The sequence below is a fragment of the Pyxicephalus adspersus genome, chromosome 3, assembly GCF_032062135.1.
Source record: "Pyxicephalus adspersus chromosome 3, UCB_Pads_2.0, whole genome shotgun sequence".
NCBI lineage: Eukaryota > Metazoa > Chordata > Amphibia > Anura > Pyxicephalidae > Pyxicephalus > Pyxicephalus adspersus.
The window spans coordinates 62,366,784-62,382,300 of NC_092860.1; the positions used below are offsets into that span (position 1 = coordinate 62,366,784).

At 39.0% G+C, this 15,517-nt stretch overlaps 1 protein-coding gene across 10 annotated transcripts in view; it reads right to left on the reverse strand.

Annotated features, from left to right (window-relative positions):
* ADGRL3 (adhesion G protein-coupled receptor L3) overlaps positions 1-15,517 on the reverse strand; it is an 857,880-nt gene that overhangs the window by 331,580 nt on the left and 510,783 nt on the right. For all 10 annotated transcript variants that reach the window (XM_072404919.1, XM_072404923.1, XM_072404922.1 and 7 more), the window contains one exon: positions 2,313-2,521. In XM_072404919.1, the coding sequence (XP_072261020.1) occupies positions 2,313-2,521 (209 nt within the window). The remainder of the gene's footprint in view (positions 1-2,312; positions 2,522-15,517) is intronic.

A 15,517-nucleotide genomic window follows, 5' to 3' on the forward strand; every position in this document is an offset into this window, starting at 1 on the left:
TTTTGCTGCATCACCTCTACCTCTTGCTGTTTCCAGTGTCTCCTGTGTTCCCTGTGCCCTCAGTAGCCTCTGTGTCAGTGCTGTCTGTCTCCTGGATCCCTGGCTATTGACCCCTGGCGTGTGACCTGACCTCTTGCTTGTTGCCTGTCTCGACTCCGGCTTTCCTTTTCTGCTTAGTGATTTTGTACAGTGCTTGCCAACCTTGGTGTACCCAAGGACCGCAACCTGGCCGTAACCAGCAGGGCAACATCCTCACCATCAGAGGCTCCGAAGAAAACTATGTTACAGCTTGAACTCTGCGCCCTGGCCCTTCTCAGGGCTCTCACCACCTCCATACGCCCCCTACGGGTGCTGTCTCTCCGTGCGTGACACAGTGGAGTAGCAGTTGATATAGTGTACTTTGCCAAAGTATTTGACACAGCACCCCACAGATGGTTATTGTGCAAGCTAAGGTCTAAAGGTTTAGAAAATTTATTCGGTAAATGGATAGAGAACTGGCCTAAAAACCTCATCCAGAGAATAGCAATTATTCATTCATACTCTGTATGGTCTAAGGTAATTAGTGGTGTACCCCAGGGTTCAGTGTTGGAACCATTACTGTTTTACATCTTTGTAAATGATATAGAGTTTGGGATTAAAAATATCATTTCTGTGTTTGCAGATGACACTAAACTATGTATTGGAATTAAGTCTATACAAAATGTTCATAATCTACAAGCAGACACAAAAGCACTGTTTGATTGGGCAGCTAAGTGGCAAATGATATTTAATATTGATACATGTCAGCAATGGACAATTACCAGTTCAAAATAATAGCAGTGTAGAGTTCAGTTAGTGAGGTCATTCATTCTGTGAAAAAACAGGTGTCCAATACAGGCTTTAAGGAAGGATGCCATCCAATATTGTACATGCTGGTTATAGTGCATTTCTCTCTGAGTAAAATGAGTTGTTCCACACATTGTTTAGAAGAAAAGCATACTGTATTAAAAAGTGGACTAAAGAGGATAACATAAAGGAGTGGAAAAAAGATAGGCTGTTCAGCTAAAATGATCTCAAAAGCATTAAAATCCTTTAAAAAGGCAACAAAAATTTGGATTAGGACGTGGAAGAAAATGGAAAACTATCGTTTAAATAGATAGAATAGCTGGAATGACAAAGACTCAGCCAATGATCAGCCCTCAAAAGGTCTAAAGTTACCTGCCAGTACTGTTACAATTAGAAGATGCCTTTGTGAATAAGCCCACACATAGTCAAAATATTAAAAAAAAGACGTGCTGAAAAGGTTACAGTTTGTCAAAAAACACATTGACTGGCCTAGAGAGAAAGGGTGCAACAATTTGTGGACTGATAAAAGCAAGATTGCTCTTTTTGGGTCTAGGGGCTGCAGACAGTTTGTCGCACAACCCTAAAACACTGGCGCAAACATCATTATTTGGGGATGTTTCTCATACTATGGTGTTGGGCCTATTTACTGCATACCAGGGATCATGGATCAGATTGAATACATAAAAAAAATGAAGAGGTCATATTGCCTTATGTTGAAGAGAAAATGCCCTTGAAATTGGTGTATCAACAAAACAACAACCCTAAACACACCAATAAATGAGCAATGTTCTGGATCCAGGCTAACAAGATTGACTTTATGCAATGGCCAGCCCAATTGCCGAACCTTAATTAAAAAGAAAACTTGTGGGATGACACCAAAAATGTTGTTTCTGAAGCAAAACCAAGAAATGCAGAAAAATTGTGGAATGTAGGACCAGTCAAAAAAGCAAAATCTTGCTTATGTTTATACAGTGAATCTTTGAATTTGTAAAGAAAAATGCAGAAAACTGCTATTTCTTGAACAGTGTAACTTACCCCTTTTTTTACTTTTTGTAAAGAAATAATAGAAACTTGATTATTTTTCTACATGTTTTGGTTTGGAATGGAATATGCAGTGTTCCCAATTTGCTAGTATGTAAATAAAAGCCATTATAGGGACTTTGAGCTTTATTCACATTTTTAAAATACACCACTATTATTTTGTACACAACTGTAAAACATGTTGTAGTCCTTGACAGTCGGGTTTCCCACTAATTTTTAGTATTTGCCCAACAGACAACAGAAGGTGTGATTTACAAAGTGTCAGAAAATATTTTGTTTATATGAAAATCACAACCTGTTTGGGACCCTTGAGGACTGAAATGTGAAACCTCTGTCATTTTTGTTTATAAAGATTACTGGCATTGAATATATTACCTAACAAGTGTAAAGATAATTAGTAGATTACATGGAAACATTACTCAAACACATTACCTATGTTAACTTACCTCTATATGTTTAACTGTAAACATCACTGGATCAGTTAAGTAGACTTTGCTACTTGATTCCTTGTATACTGCCGCAGTAATCACAGGAGAATTTACAACAACTGTTTGATTTGTAGTCGAATCTTCCATTTCTAATTTAATGCTGGCGTTTTCGGTTGACAAGTAGCGACCCAGGTTTTTGTACAAGACAAATGCAACTCTAATCTCACCTACAATGCAGCAAATAAATCACAAATCAGAATATTGCAACATGTCATTTTTCCATGAGATGTAAATATTATTCAGTTCTGTTTTTCTGGCAATAAATATGTGTCATGTTTATACATTTTTGTAGGAATCAAGTTAAATACCCATAGCCTATATACTGCTTATTGTATAAATACGTGCTTTTGTATGTATACAATATAACTAAAAATTTATCCCAGTTAATACTTGGGTTATAACTTGTCACATGTCTTAGAGCAGAACTGCAACAAATCACACACAAATCAATACCTGCATAATTGTCACACTTACCTCCTCTTCTTTAAAGCCGAGTTCTCTCTCACCTGCGCATGCAGGCAATTCAGATCCCGGACATGCCAGTTTTTCCAAATTTTATCAGCATTGTCCCTCCCACTGGCCAATCAGGAAAGAGGCTCTTAATCGCCTCTTGGCTATTTAGCTGTCTCAGACACAGCACTCATCATTCATGTAACTTGTCTCCACTAGTGCCTAGCCTCTAGCCCTGCTGAGCATTTCCTATACACCTGTTGATTAATTGAGTGCTTTCCCAGTCCAGCTCTTGTGTTAATCCCTTTGTTGACAATCTGCTGTTTCCTTTTCTGTTCCCCTGTGCTACCCTACAGTGTTTCCCTGTGTCTGCAGTGCCCCTGTGTCTCCTGCATTCCTTTGTGTCTTCACTGATACACCCCCCCCCCCCCCGGCTTTCTGTTGCTTCCTGTGTCTATTTTCTGGAATTCTCTTACTTGATCCCTGGTTTTGTTCCTTACTTCACTTGCCTGGTGCCTTTTTTGACTATCCTTTGCTTGCTGATTCAGTACTGTGCATTGTCCTGCTCACACTGGTGTGCCCATAAGCCCCAACCTGGCAAAAGCCTGCAGTGCAACATCCTTACCTTTAAAGGCTCTGGAAAAAAACTTAGTTTTGGCACCTTGGCCCTTCTTAGGGTTTACATCATCACTGAGCTACCTATAAAGCCCCCTACTGGTTACATCTCTCCAAATTTGACAGTACTCACCCAAAAGCTTGTTCTTCTTCAGGCCTCCTCTGCAGTCATCATAGGCCTCCAATGGTTTCAACAGCACTCCCCAGTGCTAGACTAGGCTATTCCAGACCATATTGGCTTGGGTAGCTTTGTGTCACTCCAAATGCCTGATCATGCTCACACCTCTTAGGCCTTTTGTTCGTTCCACCCCTGAGGTTGTTCCGTCCACCCCTAGTATATGGATTTCCAGAATGTCTTCTCTAAGCGAAAGGCCAACCAGCTACCTCCCCACTGGTTCTATGTGCGATAGACCTCATTTCTAAGAGATCAGAAAAACCCCCTATGAGAGAATATATAAAAGAAAATCTGCGGAGGGGTTTTAAACATAAGTCCTCTTTCCCCGCTGACACAGAGTTTTTCTTTGTCCAGATTGTACCCTTATCTCCAGGTGAGTTTTGTGGGATTAAGGTGCAACCATTTTCAAAGAGGGTTTTTTAGGTACCAAACATCAAAAGAAAATAAATAAAAAAAATAGATCACAATTTATTGCAAAAAATTAAAAAATATATAAACATCAAGTCTTTTTATATACAAATCCTTAGGTTATCACTTTTCAATTTACGTAATCAAAAAAAGATGTTTTGCAAGATCATTTAGTTCTTGGAGCATTTCACTACTTAAGATTCATCAGAAAAACATTTCCAAGGAGCATTTACAGTAATTCTGGCCAAATACAAAAAAAACTCAATGCGTATACTGCACTTGCAATAATACTGTAACCATGACAACCTATCCACACCCACCACTTACCATTGGATCGATTTTCTTTGCATTCCAAAAATATTAAGTTTCCATCATACATTTGTAACTTTAATGACTTCCAAATATAGAGCTAAGAAAGATAAGGCCAAACCCAGTCGAGGTAAGAGACAGGTCAACATGTCATTTTCATCAGATATCATTTTATGTGGACTTATGTGGACGTAGTATTTTTGATGCAAATTTCAAATCTGTGTTCATTTTTTCTCTAGCACGTCTAGTTTTTGTGATGCAGTAAATTATATAATGTGTGAAATTCGCTATAAATAGCCTTAACATATTACAACATTTAAGAACAGTTTTCTTTTTTTAAGGTTAGAGACCACACTAACTGCAATTGATTTCATTTGTCATCATCCCTAGAAATTGCCTTAATGATCCAGACAGTTTCTGTTACGTGTGTGGTTCATTTACGACAAAAGCACAACATCGCCAAATTACCACAGAACTTAAAAAGATATACAAATTATATTTTGGCTGTCCACTTGGTGACCAGGATAAATCTTGGGCTCCACATGTCATCTGTACTAGTTGTTCCAACGGACTGCGTGACTGGCTAAATCGGCGTAAAGCAGCAATGCCATTTGCAATCCCGATGGTGTGGAGTGAACCGTGAGGCCGTATAATCGACTGCTATTTTTGCCGCGTCAACAAAAGTGAATTCTCAGGTAAAACTAAGCACAAAATTGTATATTCCAGCCTCGATTCTGCAATTAGGCCTGTTCCCGATGATTATTCATTGCCAGTTCTGGTACCGCCACATGATGAACTTGCTTCTGTAGAAGGTGATGAGGAATGCGCTGGAGTTGCAGCCAGTTACAATCCCGAATCATCTGATCCTGACTACTTGGCCGATAAAGATTCAGAACCAGAGACCTTTACACAAGCAGGGTGAATGATCTCGTTTGTGATCTAAATCTCCCCAAAGACAAAGCAGAACTTCTTGCTTCAAGGCTTAAAGAGAAACACTTGCTTGCAAAGGATGTAACTGTCACTCTCTACAGAAAACAAAATCATAACTTGACAACGTTCTTCACTAGTGATGGTTCACTGTGCTACTGTCATGATATAAATTCACTCTTTAACAGTTTGTCACAAGAGCATGTTCCATCTGAATGGCGTATCTTCATTGATTTCTCTAAAAGAAGCTTGAAACCAGTCTTACTGCATGATGGTAATTCCAAACCAAGTTTACTGATTGCCCATTCCGTCAACCTAAAGGAGACTTATGACAACATGAAGTTACTACTGAAGCAATCCAGTATAAAACCACCAGTGGAACATCTGTGGGGATCTAAAGGTCATTGGCTTGCTGATGGGAATGCAAGGAGGATTCACAAAATATTGCTGTTTCCTATGCCTGTGGGTCAGCCGATCAAAGGGAGACCATTATGTCAAGCGTGATTGGCTACCAAGAGATACCTATAAGCAGTGTCAAGTTTCTGCCTCTGGTTGATCCGCATAAAATATTTCTTCCACTTCTTCATATCAAGTTAGGCTTGATGAAGAACCCTGTAAAGGGTAAATCAAACTCCATGGGTTTTCAGTACCTTGTTGAGAAGTTTCCAAACATAAGCACTGCAAAAATGAAGGAAGGGATATTTATATGGCCACAGATCAAGTCTGTTTTGCAGGATGATCTTCTCAAACAATCTCTCTCAGCAGCTGAGCTAGAAGCTTGGGATACATTCAACTGGCTGTTTCCTGGGCAACCATAGGTCTCCTGCATACAAGGAAGGAGTTCAGAATCTCCTTGATTCATACCGGAAACTGGTACATTGCTTGACTTCCGAGGCGGAGTCTACAGCGGTGTCTGCATCTTACCAGCGCTCCGACGGGACCTGCTGCAATCATCCATCATCGGCGGACGGAAGGAAAAATTTTCACCCCAACCGCCACCAACACGTTCAGCTTGCTCTGGGGAGTCGGCGGGATCCTCTATCAGGACGCAACACTCGTGGATCGGCGTGGAGTCAGTGCTCGTGAAGCAGTCGTGAATAGGTGGCCAGAGCACTACACTTTACACAGCAGCTGCCAAAGCTTCTTATACCTACCTTATCCCTGAAAGCTTAATTGTTGGGTGGCTAATTGTTCCTCTGTTATATCGCAGAATAAAGGATTACCTGGGACTTGCCCTTCTGTATTGTAAAAAAAACCATTTTGAACTCCTGCAAAGGGACTTACTAAATAGAACCGTTCATTTGCTGACACCTACCTTCTAAATTTGGCTGACCTTTCTAGCTTTACATTGTGCTCTTGTTCAATTATTGCCTCTGGCTTACATGATAATACAAGAATCCTCTGACAGGACTGTGTTCCTTCACGTGCATCAGTGTTGCTGCCTTCCTATGATTGTTACCTCTGCTGTGGAGGTGTTTGTTTTATTAATCCATAAGGAAATGTATAAATACATGACCTACTCTACCCCTGGTACCCTGCGTAAGCAAACTAAATCTAAAGATCTGGCATGGTCCCCTGACCATATTATAGCAGGGAGATCACCTGCCCATTCTCAAACAGGACAGGACTCTAGTCCACTGCCTATGGACATGTCTAACCTGGCAGACACACCTATTGGCTAGCAGGTGACTTTCGCCTCTACCGCACAGGAAGTCTACAACCTATTGCTACCTTATTTTGATACAAAATTTAACGCCCTTCAAGCTACCCTTGACACAACGCTTCAGCAGATTTCTAGTAATACTTCTCGTGTATCTGAATTAGAGCAGAGAGTGAGTGATCTGGAGGATCAAGTACTACAACAACAATCCACAATCACCATCCAATCCAACCAATTAGCGTCACTGTCTGAAAAATATGAGGATCTGGAAACAGAAACCGGCATTCTAACCTACACTTTCTGGGAATTCCAGAAACTCACAAATATCCAGACCTTTATATCAAATATCCAGAAATTTATTACAGTTGATCTAATGCAAGCTCTTCATCTGGAACCATTGTCCTCGCGCATGGTTGAACACATACACTGTATTGGTCCTGGGGACCGCATCTCCAATGTCAAACCATAAGCAGTGATCGCGAAGTTCTTCCACCACATGGATAAGGAACGCATCCTGTCTATCTACAAAAAATCTGGCACTCTACAGGTTAACGGATACAAGATACTAATTTTTCAAGATTTCTCTGCAGCGGTCATGCAACAACGTTGAGCTTTCTCTCCTGCCTGCAAGTTTCTGATTGAACGGAAAATAAGTTTTGCCTTATTATATCCGGCTAAGCTCAAAGTTACGATCAATGGATCTCCTTTGCTACTGGATGACCCAGAATCGGCCCTTTCTTGTCTGCAAAAGCTCTGACGTCACCCACTACTGATGATTCGCCAGGAACGTAATTTTCTGTTTATGTTTTATGTGAAGCACATATTTGATACTCCTTTTTTTTGCCTTTTTATATGATTGAACTGTTGCAAATAATGCGACGATATAGGTTAAAAATGGAGACTTTTGCTCTTATTTTGCGGATTATTGCTTTTTTATTGCTATTTGATAATTTGGAAAGGTATTTACGCAATAGTCAACAACCACCTTTGAAAATTGTTTTAAGATGTTTCAAGCTATGTGCCTTCCCTTACACAGAGAATGAGAAAATGTTCTTAGATCTACTTGAAGGTTTGTTTTCTATCTTCCCTAACACAGGGAAAAACGAGATGTTGTTAGTTTTTTTTTATAGTTAAAAAACGTTTACAGTACAATATCTTAACCTCCTTGCAGTTAAGCCCGACCTTCGCTCGGGCAAAAAAAAATTGCAAGGATGGTTAAGCCCGAGATTTTTCACTTACCTGGTCCCCCTGTGCTCATCCAGCGTCGTCCTCCATCGGTCATCGTCCGCCGATCTCTCCAGCGTCGGGTGCCTTCGTCGGGTGCCAGCGGGACAGGTAAGATGCCGGCCGGCGGAACACAAGATGCCGGCCGGCTTCTTACCTGGTCCCGCTGATCGTCCGACGTCCTGCTCGTTCCAGCGCCGGATGATCTCTGCAGGGAGAAGCCGTCCGGCGGAGAAAAAAAAAACCGGACGGCTTCTCCCTGCGTGCGTGATGACGTCGGCGCGTGTGCGGGAAATTCAAACTGAAACTCATTCAAACATTTTGTATTGGATTCAATACAAACTCCTGTATTCAATCCAATACAAAATAATTCAAACAATTACAAAGTATATAACTGGTAAATTCAAACTGTCATTTTGTATTGGATTGGATACAAACTTGCGTATCCAATCCAATACAAAAAATTAAAAAAAGAATAAAAGTAAATAACTTGGAAATTCAAATTTATATTTTGTATTTGATTGGATACAAACTTGCGTATCCAATCCAATACAAAATAATTCAAATAATTACAAAGTATATACCTGGTAAATTCAAACACTCATTTTGTATTGGATTGGATACAAACTCCAGCATCCAATCCAATACAAAAAAAATAAAATAAAAGTAAATAACTTGGAAATTCAAATTCTTATTTTGTATTGGATTTTATACAAACTCTCGTATCCAATCAAATACAAAATAATTCAAAACAAACTCCAATAAATACACAATCAAAGTTTTAGAAAATTGCCACACTAGGGAGCTGTTTTAGAATAATATAGTACTTTACAATATACAGAGTTATTGCTTTTTCAGTATTTTCAGTATTTATGATTTGTTTATATTGCTGATTTTTGTGTTTTTCCTTTAATTTTATTAAAAGTAATTTTTTTTTTTACATGATTGTGTGTTTCAAACATTTTTTATATTCATATTATCTACTAGAACCCCTGTTCGGACATATTTCTGTAAGTTACAGGTCTACAATTTAAAAAAAAATTTCATGAAAAACAGTGGATCACTTTTGGTACAGAAATCTAGACCTCAGTGTAACGCTTAGGTGGTTAAACAAATTTGCTGCACAATTTTGCATGTTTTTATATTGATATTTGCTATGGTATTACAAATTAGGTTTTAAGGTGTTACTCACTTACTTCAAATTGCTATAGTTTACTTATGTGTGGGATGGCCTGGGACAATCCTGCTCATTATTGGTGTATACTATTTAGTATAACAAGTACCCTCCTTGAAAAAAAACCATGACATCTAATCCTAGTGTACCAAATATCCAAACCCTGGAGGTTCAAAAAGAACTTAATTTGGTTACTTGGAACGTAGGAGGCCTCAATCACCATATTAAACAACGCAAAGTGATTGCCTATTTGCACTCTCTCCACCTAGCTGTGGTTTTTCTACAGGAAACCCATCTTAAGACAGGCGATACATTGCGTCTTCCAGGGTCCTGGGTTGGTGAAGTGATTGAATCCTCCTACTCCAAGAAGAAAAAGCTATAATCTTTCGTAAATCATTAACTTACCAATTACTTGATGTCCATATAGACCAGAGTTCACGCTATTTGTTATTGAAAATGGTTATTCAGGGTACCACCTACTCTCTCCTTAATATCTATGCACCCAAATTTCAGAATTACTTTTATCAGGTGATTTTCCAAATCTCATAGTAGGTGGGGATTTTAATTTAGCCACAGACCCTAAAGTGGATAGATCTGAAACACACTCTGCTTCTTTCTCGAGTGTTTTTACAATTTTTTGGAATCATTGTCCCTCTTAGACCCCTGGAGAACACCCAATCCAACCAGGAGAGATTATTCCTGTTGGTCCAAGGTACATAAGACCTTTTCCCGTATAGATTTTTTCTTAACCTTTGACTCACTCTTCCACAAAATCTTGAAAACGGTGTATCAGCTGATCTTTATCTCTTTATCAGATCACGTCCCAGTTTTGATGAAACTAGAATTGGCACATCTAATTGCTCAATCCCCTGGATGGCACTTCCCCACATCCTCCCCAACATTCCAATCTTTTTTTACTAACCTCCTGGGCTAATTTCCGGGATGATACCATCCAGCACAGGGAGGCTGGGTTTTGCTTTGGGAAACAGGAAAAGCAGTTATGAGAGGCCAGATTTCAGCCTATGTAATTAGACAAAGAACAGAAAACAAAAAACTATGCAAGTCCTTATATGACAATGTGGCGGTAGCTCACAGAACTCATATACTTGATCCAATGGACTCTAATAGACAGGCCTGGTTACAAGCAGCAATGATTTTGGATAATCATTTACACACCGAGGCATTATCTACAGCACGCAATACTAAATATAAATTTTATTGATTGGGGAACAAGACAGGTTCTCTCTTATCTAATTTAGAATCTCCAAAGAAACCCAAACATTCCATTTATACGAAATTCCTCGGGTATCAAATGTCACAAACAGGATGACATCATTAATATCTTTGAGACCTTCTATACGCAAATTTACTTTGCTCAATCTCCTGCAGAAGCTAATAATGCGGAGTTTCCCAGTCAATGTCCCTGTCAATGTCCCAGCAAGAATGCTTAAATGCCACGATATGCATTGAGGAAGTTACAAGAACTATTAAAACCCTTCCCTTAAATAAAACTCTAGGCCTAGATGGTTTACCGGCTAAATTTTTTAAACCACTGGAATCTTATCTTTCCCCCTTACTGTTAGAAATTATTATTGGTATATTGAAAAACCAAATGTCTTTTCCAAATTTTACCCAAGCCCACACCTCATTGATTCCTTATAAAAACACTGAATGCCCTTCATCCTATAGGCCAATTGCTTTACTTAACACTGATTACAAAGCAATGGCGAGAATTATGGCAGGTCAATTGCAACCTATACTACCCGCTCAATTGACTACTCATCAATTGGGATTCCTCAGAAATCGACACATTTCTATTGGCATATGTACATCTATTTCTGCAACCACACTTAAGTATAACAAAAACCATTTGCTTCTGAGTCTCCACGCAGAAAAAGCGTTTCATAACATATTATGGCCGTATCTACATTCATCGCTTATAGACAATTTGGTATGCACTTTCAAACATATATAAAATTTTTATATAACCATTCCACAACCCGTCTTATTGTAAACAATCAGCTTTCACAACCTATTGCTATGCATAGTGGAACAAGACAAGGATGTCCCTTATCCCCCTTGTTGTGTAATCCTACATTAGATCCTTTATTGCATATTTTAGACGCTAGATTCACTGGTATAAAATTTGGTTCTGTGGAGACAAAGATTACTGCTTTTGCAGATGATATCCTGTTGTTTCTTGCTAACCCAAAAGAGTAGTTACGCTTCATTAAGTCCATGCTTCAGGAAAATTTCAGGTTATACTGTAAATTATGACAAATCTGTTGCCCTTTTTCTGTTTCTCAAGCACAAACCAAACTGGAGTTTCTTTTTCCCGTTTCAATGGGCTAAGTCCCACTTTAGGTACTTGGGAGCACTGATCCCTAAAAACCCTGCAAAACTTTACAAGCTGAATTTTACAAAAGCTTTACAGAAAGATTTTAAAAGGTGGGCATCCCTTACACTCTCTTTTATGGGACGAGTGGCGCTAATTGAAAATTTTTTACCAACCAAAGATTTAAAACTCATTAACTTTTTGTTTCGCTCATTTATATGGGGTGGCAAACATATTGTAGCCAGTCGTGCTATCCTTCAACAAACCACGAAAACTGGTGATTGAATGTACCATATGTGGCTCTCTATATTCAGGCAGCATTGTTACGTATCCTAAAAGATTGGATACACGGCACATCTTTTTATACAAGTTTGCGGGTGGATTTCCCTTTATATCCTTCCCAGAATCCCATGGCTATTTTACATACTCACAAGGAACTCCTGCCGGAGGAGATACAATTGAACCCTTTACTTATTCTATGTGGCAACTCTGGAACTTTTTACGGAAAACAGAATTACTTAATGCCTATACTTCATTATATCAGGCAGTGCTTCATATGGCAGGCAATGCTGATTTTACACCTAGATATGCTTCTTCATTGCTAACAACATGGGCCAAGCGAGGTCTTACCCCAATCAGATTACTAATTAGCTCTGACACTCACAAGGTATATGCTTTTATACAACTAAAAAATTGGTTCCCTTTTATGGCAGACAGTATTTTTTACTAATTCAAGTGAGGGTGTATGCAGTACGAACTGTTAGACAATAAGCCCCTCGTGATTCAGATAATCCGCTAGATAAGATGTTACTGTCCCCTCAGGTTCCCACAAAAGCTATCTCTAAAAACTTTATGAGTTTCTTCCAACTGATTTAAACTATGGAACTTCTAGGGTGAGCATGGCAAAGTGACAGACACATTTTCCTAAATTACCGGTCTCAAAAATACTGCAAATGTACAGACTATCCTGGAAGGCAATTCCGGCAGTTCAGTATAGAGAAATGTTCTTTCAACTCTTCCATAGGAATTACATCTCACCTCAAAAAGCCTATCATATGGGTCTCTCAGATGGGAGTGCATGTTTTGAATGTGGAGCCCAAATGGCTACACTTTATTATAATTTCTGGGAATGCCCCATTATTAAGCAATTTTGGAGGCAAGTGGTACAATATATTCATAGATTTTTACTGAATTATATACCATTCACGGCTGAATGGGTAGTTTTTGGTTTAGTGGAGTTAAGGGGCGTCCGGTTTACTAGTGGCACCAAACGATTAGCACCTTTGGTCTCCGGTATTGCTAAGAAAATTATTCTGCACTGCTGGATGGAGTCCAATCCCCAGTCTCTTTATGACTAAACTACAAGAATTGTTTAGAATGGAATGGGTGGAGGCTTCATCCCATAAAGAATCGAAAACTCAAATATTTTTTGACACACTAAATTTAGCTAAAAAAACAACTGTTCAACTGTACAACTGTTTCTGTCATTCCACATGGTACCTTGAAAGAAAATTAATAAATGACCCCCCCTATTGTTATGTAACTTCTAGTTCGGTCTATTTTACTGTAATACCATTATTGTATATTTGTTGTATGGTTTTTATTTTTTTTTGACAAGTAATGACCAATTTCAGGGTTTACCATAAAAACGTGCAATGTTTACACTAGCGTTGCAAACGTTATATCGTCTATTTTGTTTTCTTTTATTCATGTTTGCTGGTTGTAAAATACAAAAGAAATGTCCATAATGTATTTTTCTACTGTTAACCTCAATAAAAATATATTTTAAAAAAATACATTTCTTGCACTCACATCTAGAATTCCTTAGTATGGTATTCCTTGGTACGGTGCGTGACGAACAAGGAGAACCTTTTCACCAGGATGCTATCAAGGTTTCTGGAATGAAAGTGTGATGGCTGACTACTGCTGGATGCTGTACCGCGACAATCCAGACAAAGAGTACACAAGAAGAATCATACTCTAAGCATTTCTGAAGAAACAATGGTACCTGACTGACACTGTTCAGTAGATCTAAACCACAAGTGTGCCTTATTTTAGTTCACACTGAAGATGTATTAACATTCACTTCAATGGTGCTTACGTTTTAGTACAAAATACATGTATGTACAATGTTAACTATAATAGTACTCACAACGCAGGAACTGTACATATTAGAGAAAAACTGAAAACAGATCTAAAATCTGGTAGAAAAACTGATTTAGAAAGGTTTGCTGTGGTTTCTGATGATTATCGAAACTAATTTTTTGTTGACCTGTGTTTATCCACCAAATTGTGTTTATAAAGTTTCATATACTTATTATGTTTCGTGGGGAATTATGTTTCTTGTTATTGGTCAAAAAACAGCTGTGTGGATTTCCTCCTGTGTAATGAGTGTGTGCTCATTACATTTTAACATTAACATTTACCTGTTGATTTATTCAGTGCTTTCCCAGTCCAGCTCCTGTATTAAACCCTTGTCGACCAGTCTGTTGTTTCCTGTGCTGTTCCAGTGTTCACCTGTGTCTCCAGTGACCCCCGTGTTACTCGTGCCATCTGTGTCTTTAGTAACCCCTGTGTCACCCGTGCCTCCTGTTGTTTTCTATGTTTCCCTGAGTTTTCGGTGACCCCGTGTCACTGGAGTCTATGCTCTAGATTTCTGGTACTTGACCCCTGGCCTTGTTCCTGACTTCACTTGTCTTCTGCCTGCCTCAAACACAGTCTTCCTTGACTATCCTCCATTTGCTGGTTTGATACTGCATATTGTCCTGCCCACCCTGGTGTGCCAAAGGACCGCAATCTGGCAGCAGTCTGCAGTGCAACATCCTCACCTCTAGAGGCTCTGGAGAAAACCAGGCTGTTGCTTAGACTTGAGGCTCACACCATCTCTCCAAGCATGACCCACTTGTTTCCAGAGTTTGACAAATCAGAGTTTGGAGACCACTGAAGTTAGTAAAAAATTTGTTAACCACTTTACATGTGGTTACAGCACCATCTACTGCTAACAATCATGCACAAAAGATAATTTAGATGCAAGTGACCCATCATAACCAACTGAAAGGTAAAATGTCATCCTGTAAATTGGAAAAAAAATAAATACAGACCATGACTTTAAGGGCTCTGTTTATTCCCCTGCAAATTCACTCTTATTATATATTTCCTATTACATAGTTACATAGTAAGTCAGGTTGAAAAAAGACATCAAGTCCATCAAGTTCAACCATTGGGGAAGTAACCATATCTCAGATATAAAACCCTATGAACATAGTTGGTCTAAAGGAAGGCAAAAAAAACCCTGGTAAAAATTCTTTCTTGATTCCATGAGGCAATTGGATGTTCCCTGGATCAACAGTCTGTTATGTTTACTTTAAAGCCTCAATATCCAGTTATTAGCATACTCTGTGCTTCTAGAAAAGCATCCAGCTTTTTCCTAAAGCAATCTATAATAGTCACTGAAACTACTTCCTGAGGGAGCCTTTTCCAAGTTTTCACAGACCTTACAGTGAAGAATCCCTTCCTTATCCGGAGCTTAAACTTCTTTTCCTCTAGATGCAGAGAGTGCCCTCTTGTTCTTTGTAATGATCTCAAAGTGAATAATTGGGAAGAGAGTTATCTATCTGGACGATTTATATATTTATACAGGGTGATCATATGCCCCCTTACAGTATCTTTTCAAGGGAGAATAGATCCAGTTCAGCTAATTTATTCTCATAGCTGAGTTCCTCTATTCCTTTAATTAGTTTAGTTGCCTTTCTCTGCACTCTTTCCAGTTCCACAATGTCCTTTTTGTGAACAATGTCCTTTTTGTGCCCAAAACTGGACTGTAGATTCCAGATGTGGTCTGACCAATGCTTTGTACAGGGGCAGGATTATGTCTCCATCTCTGCAG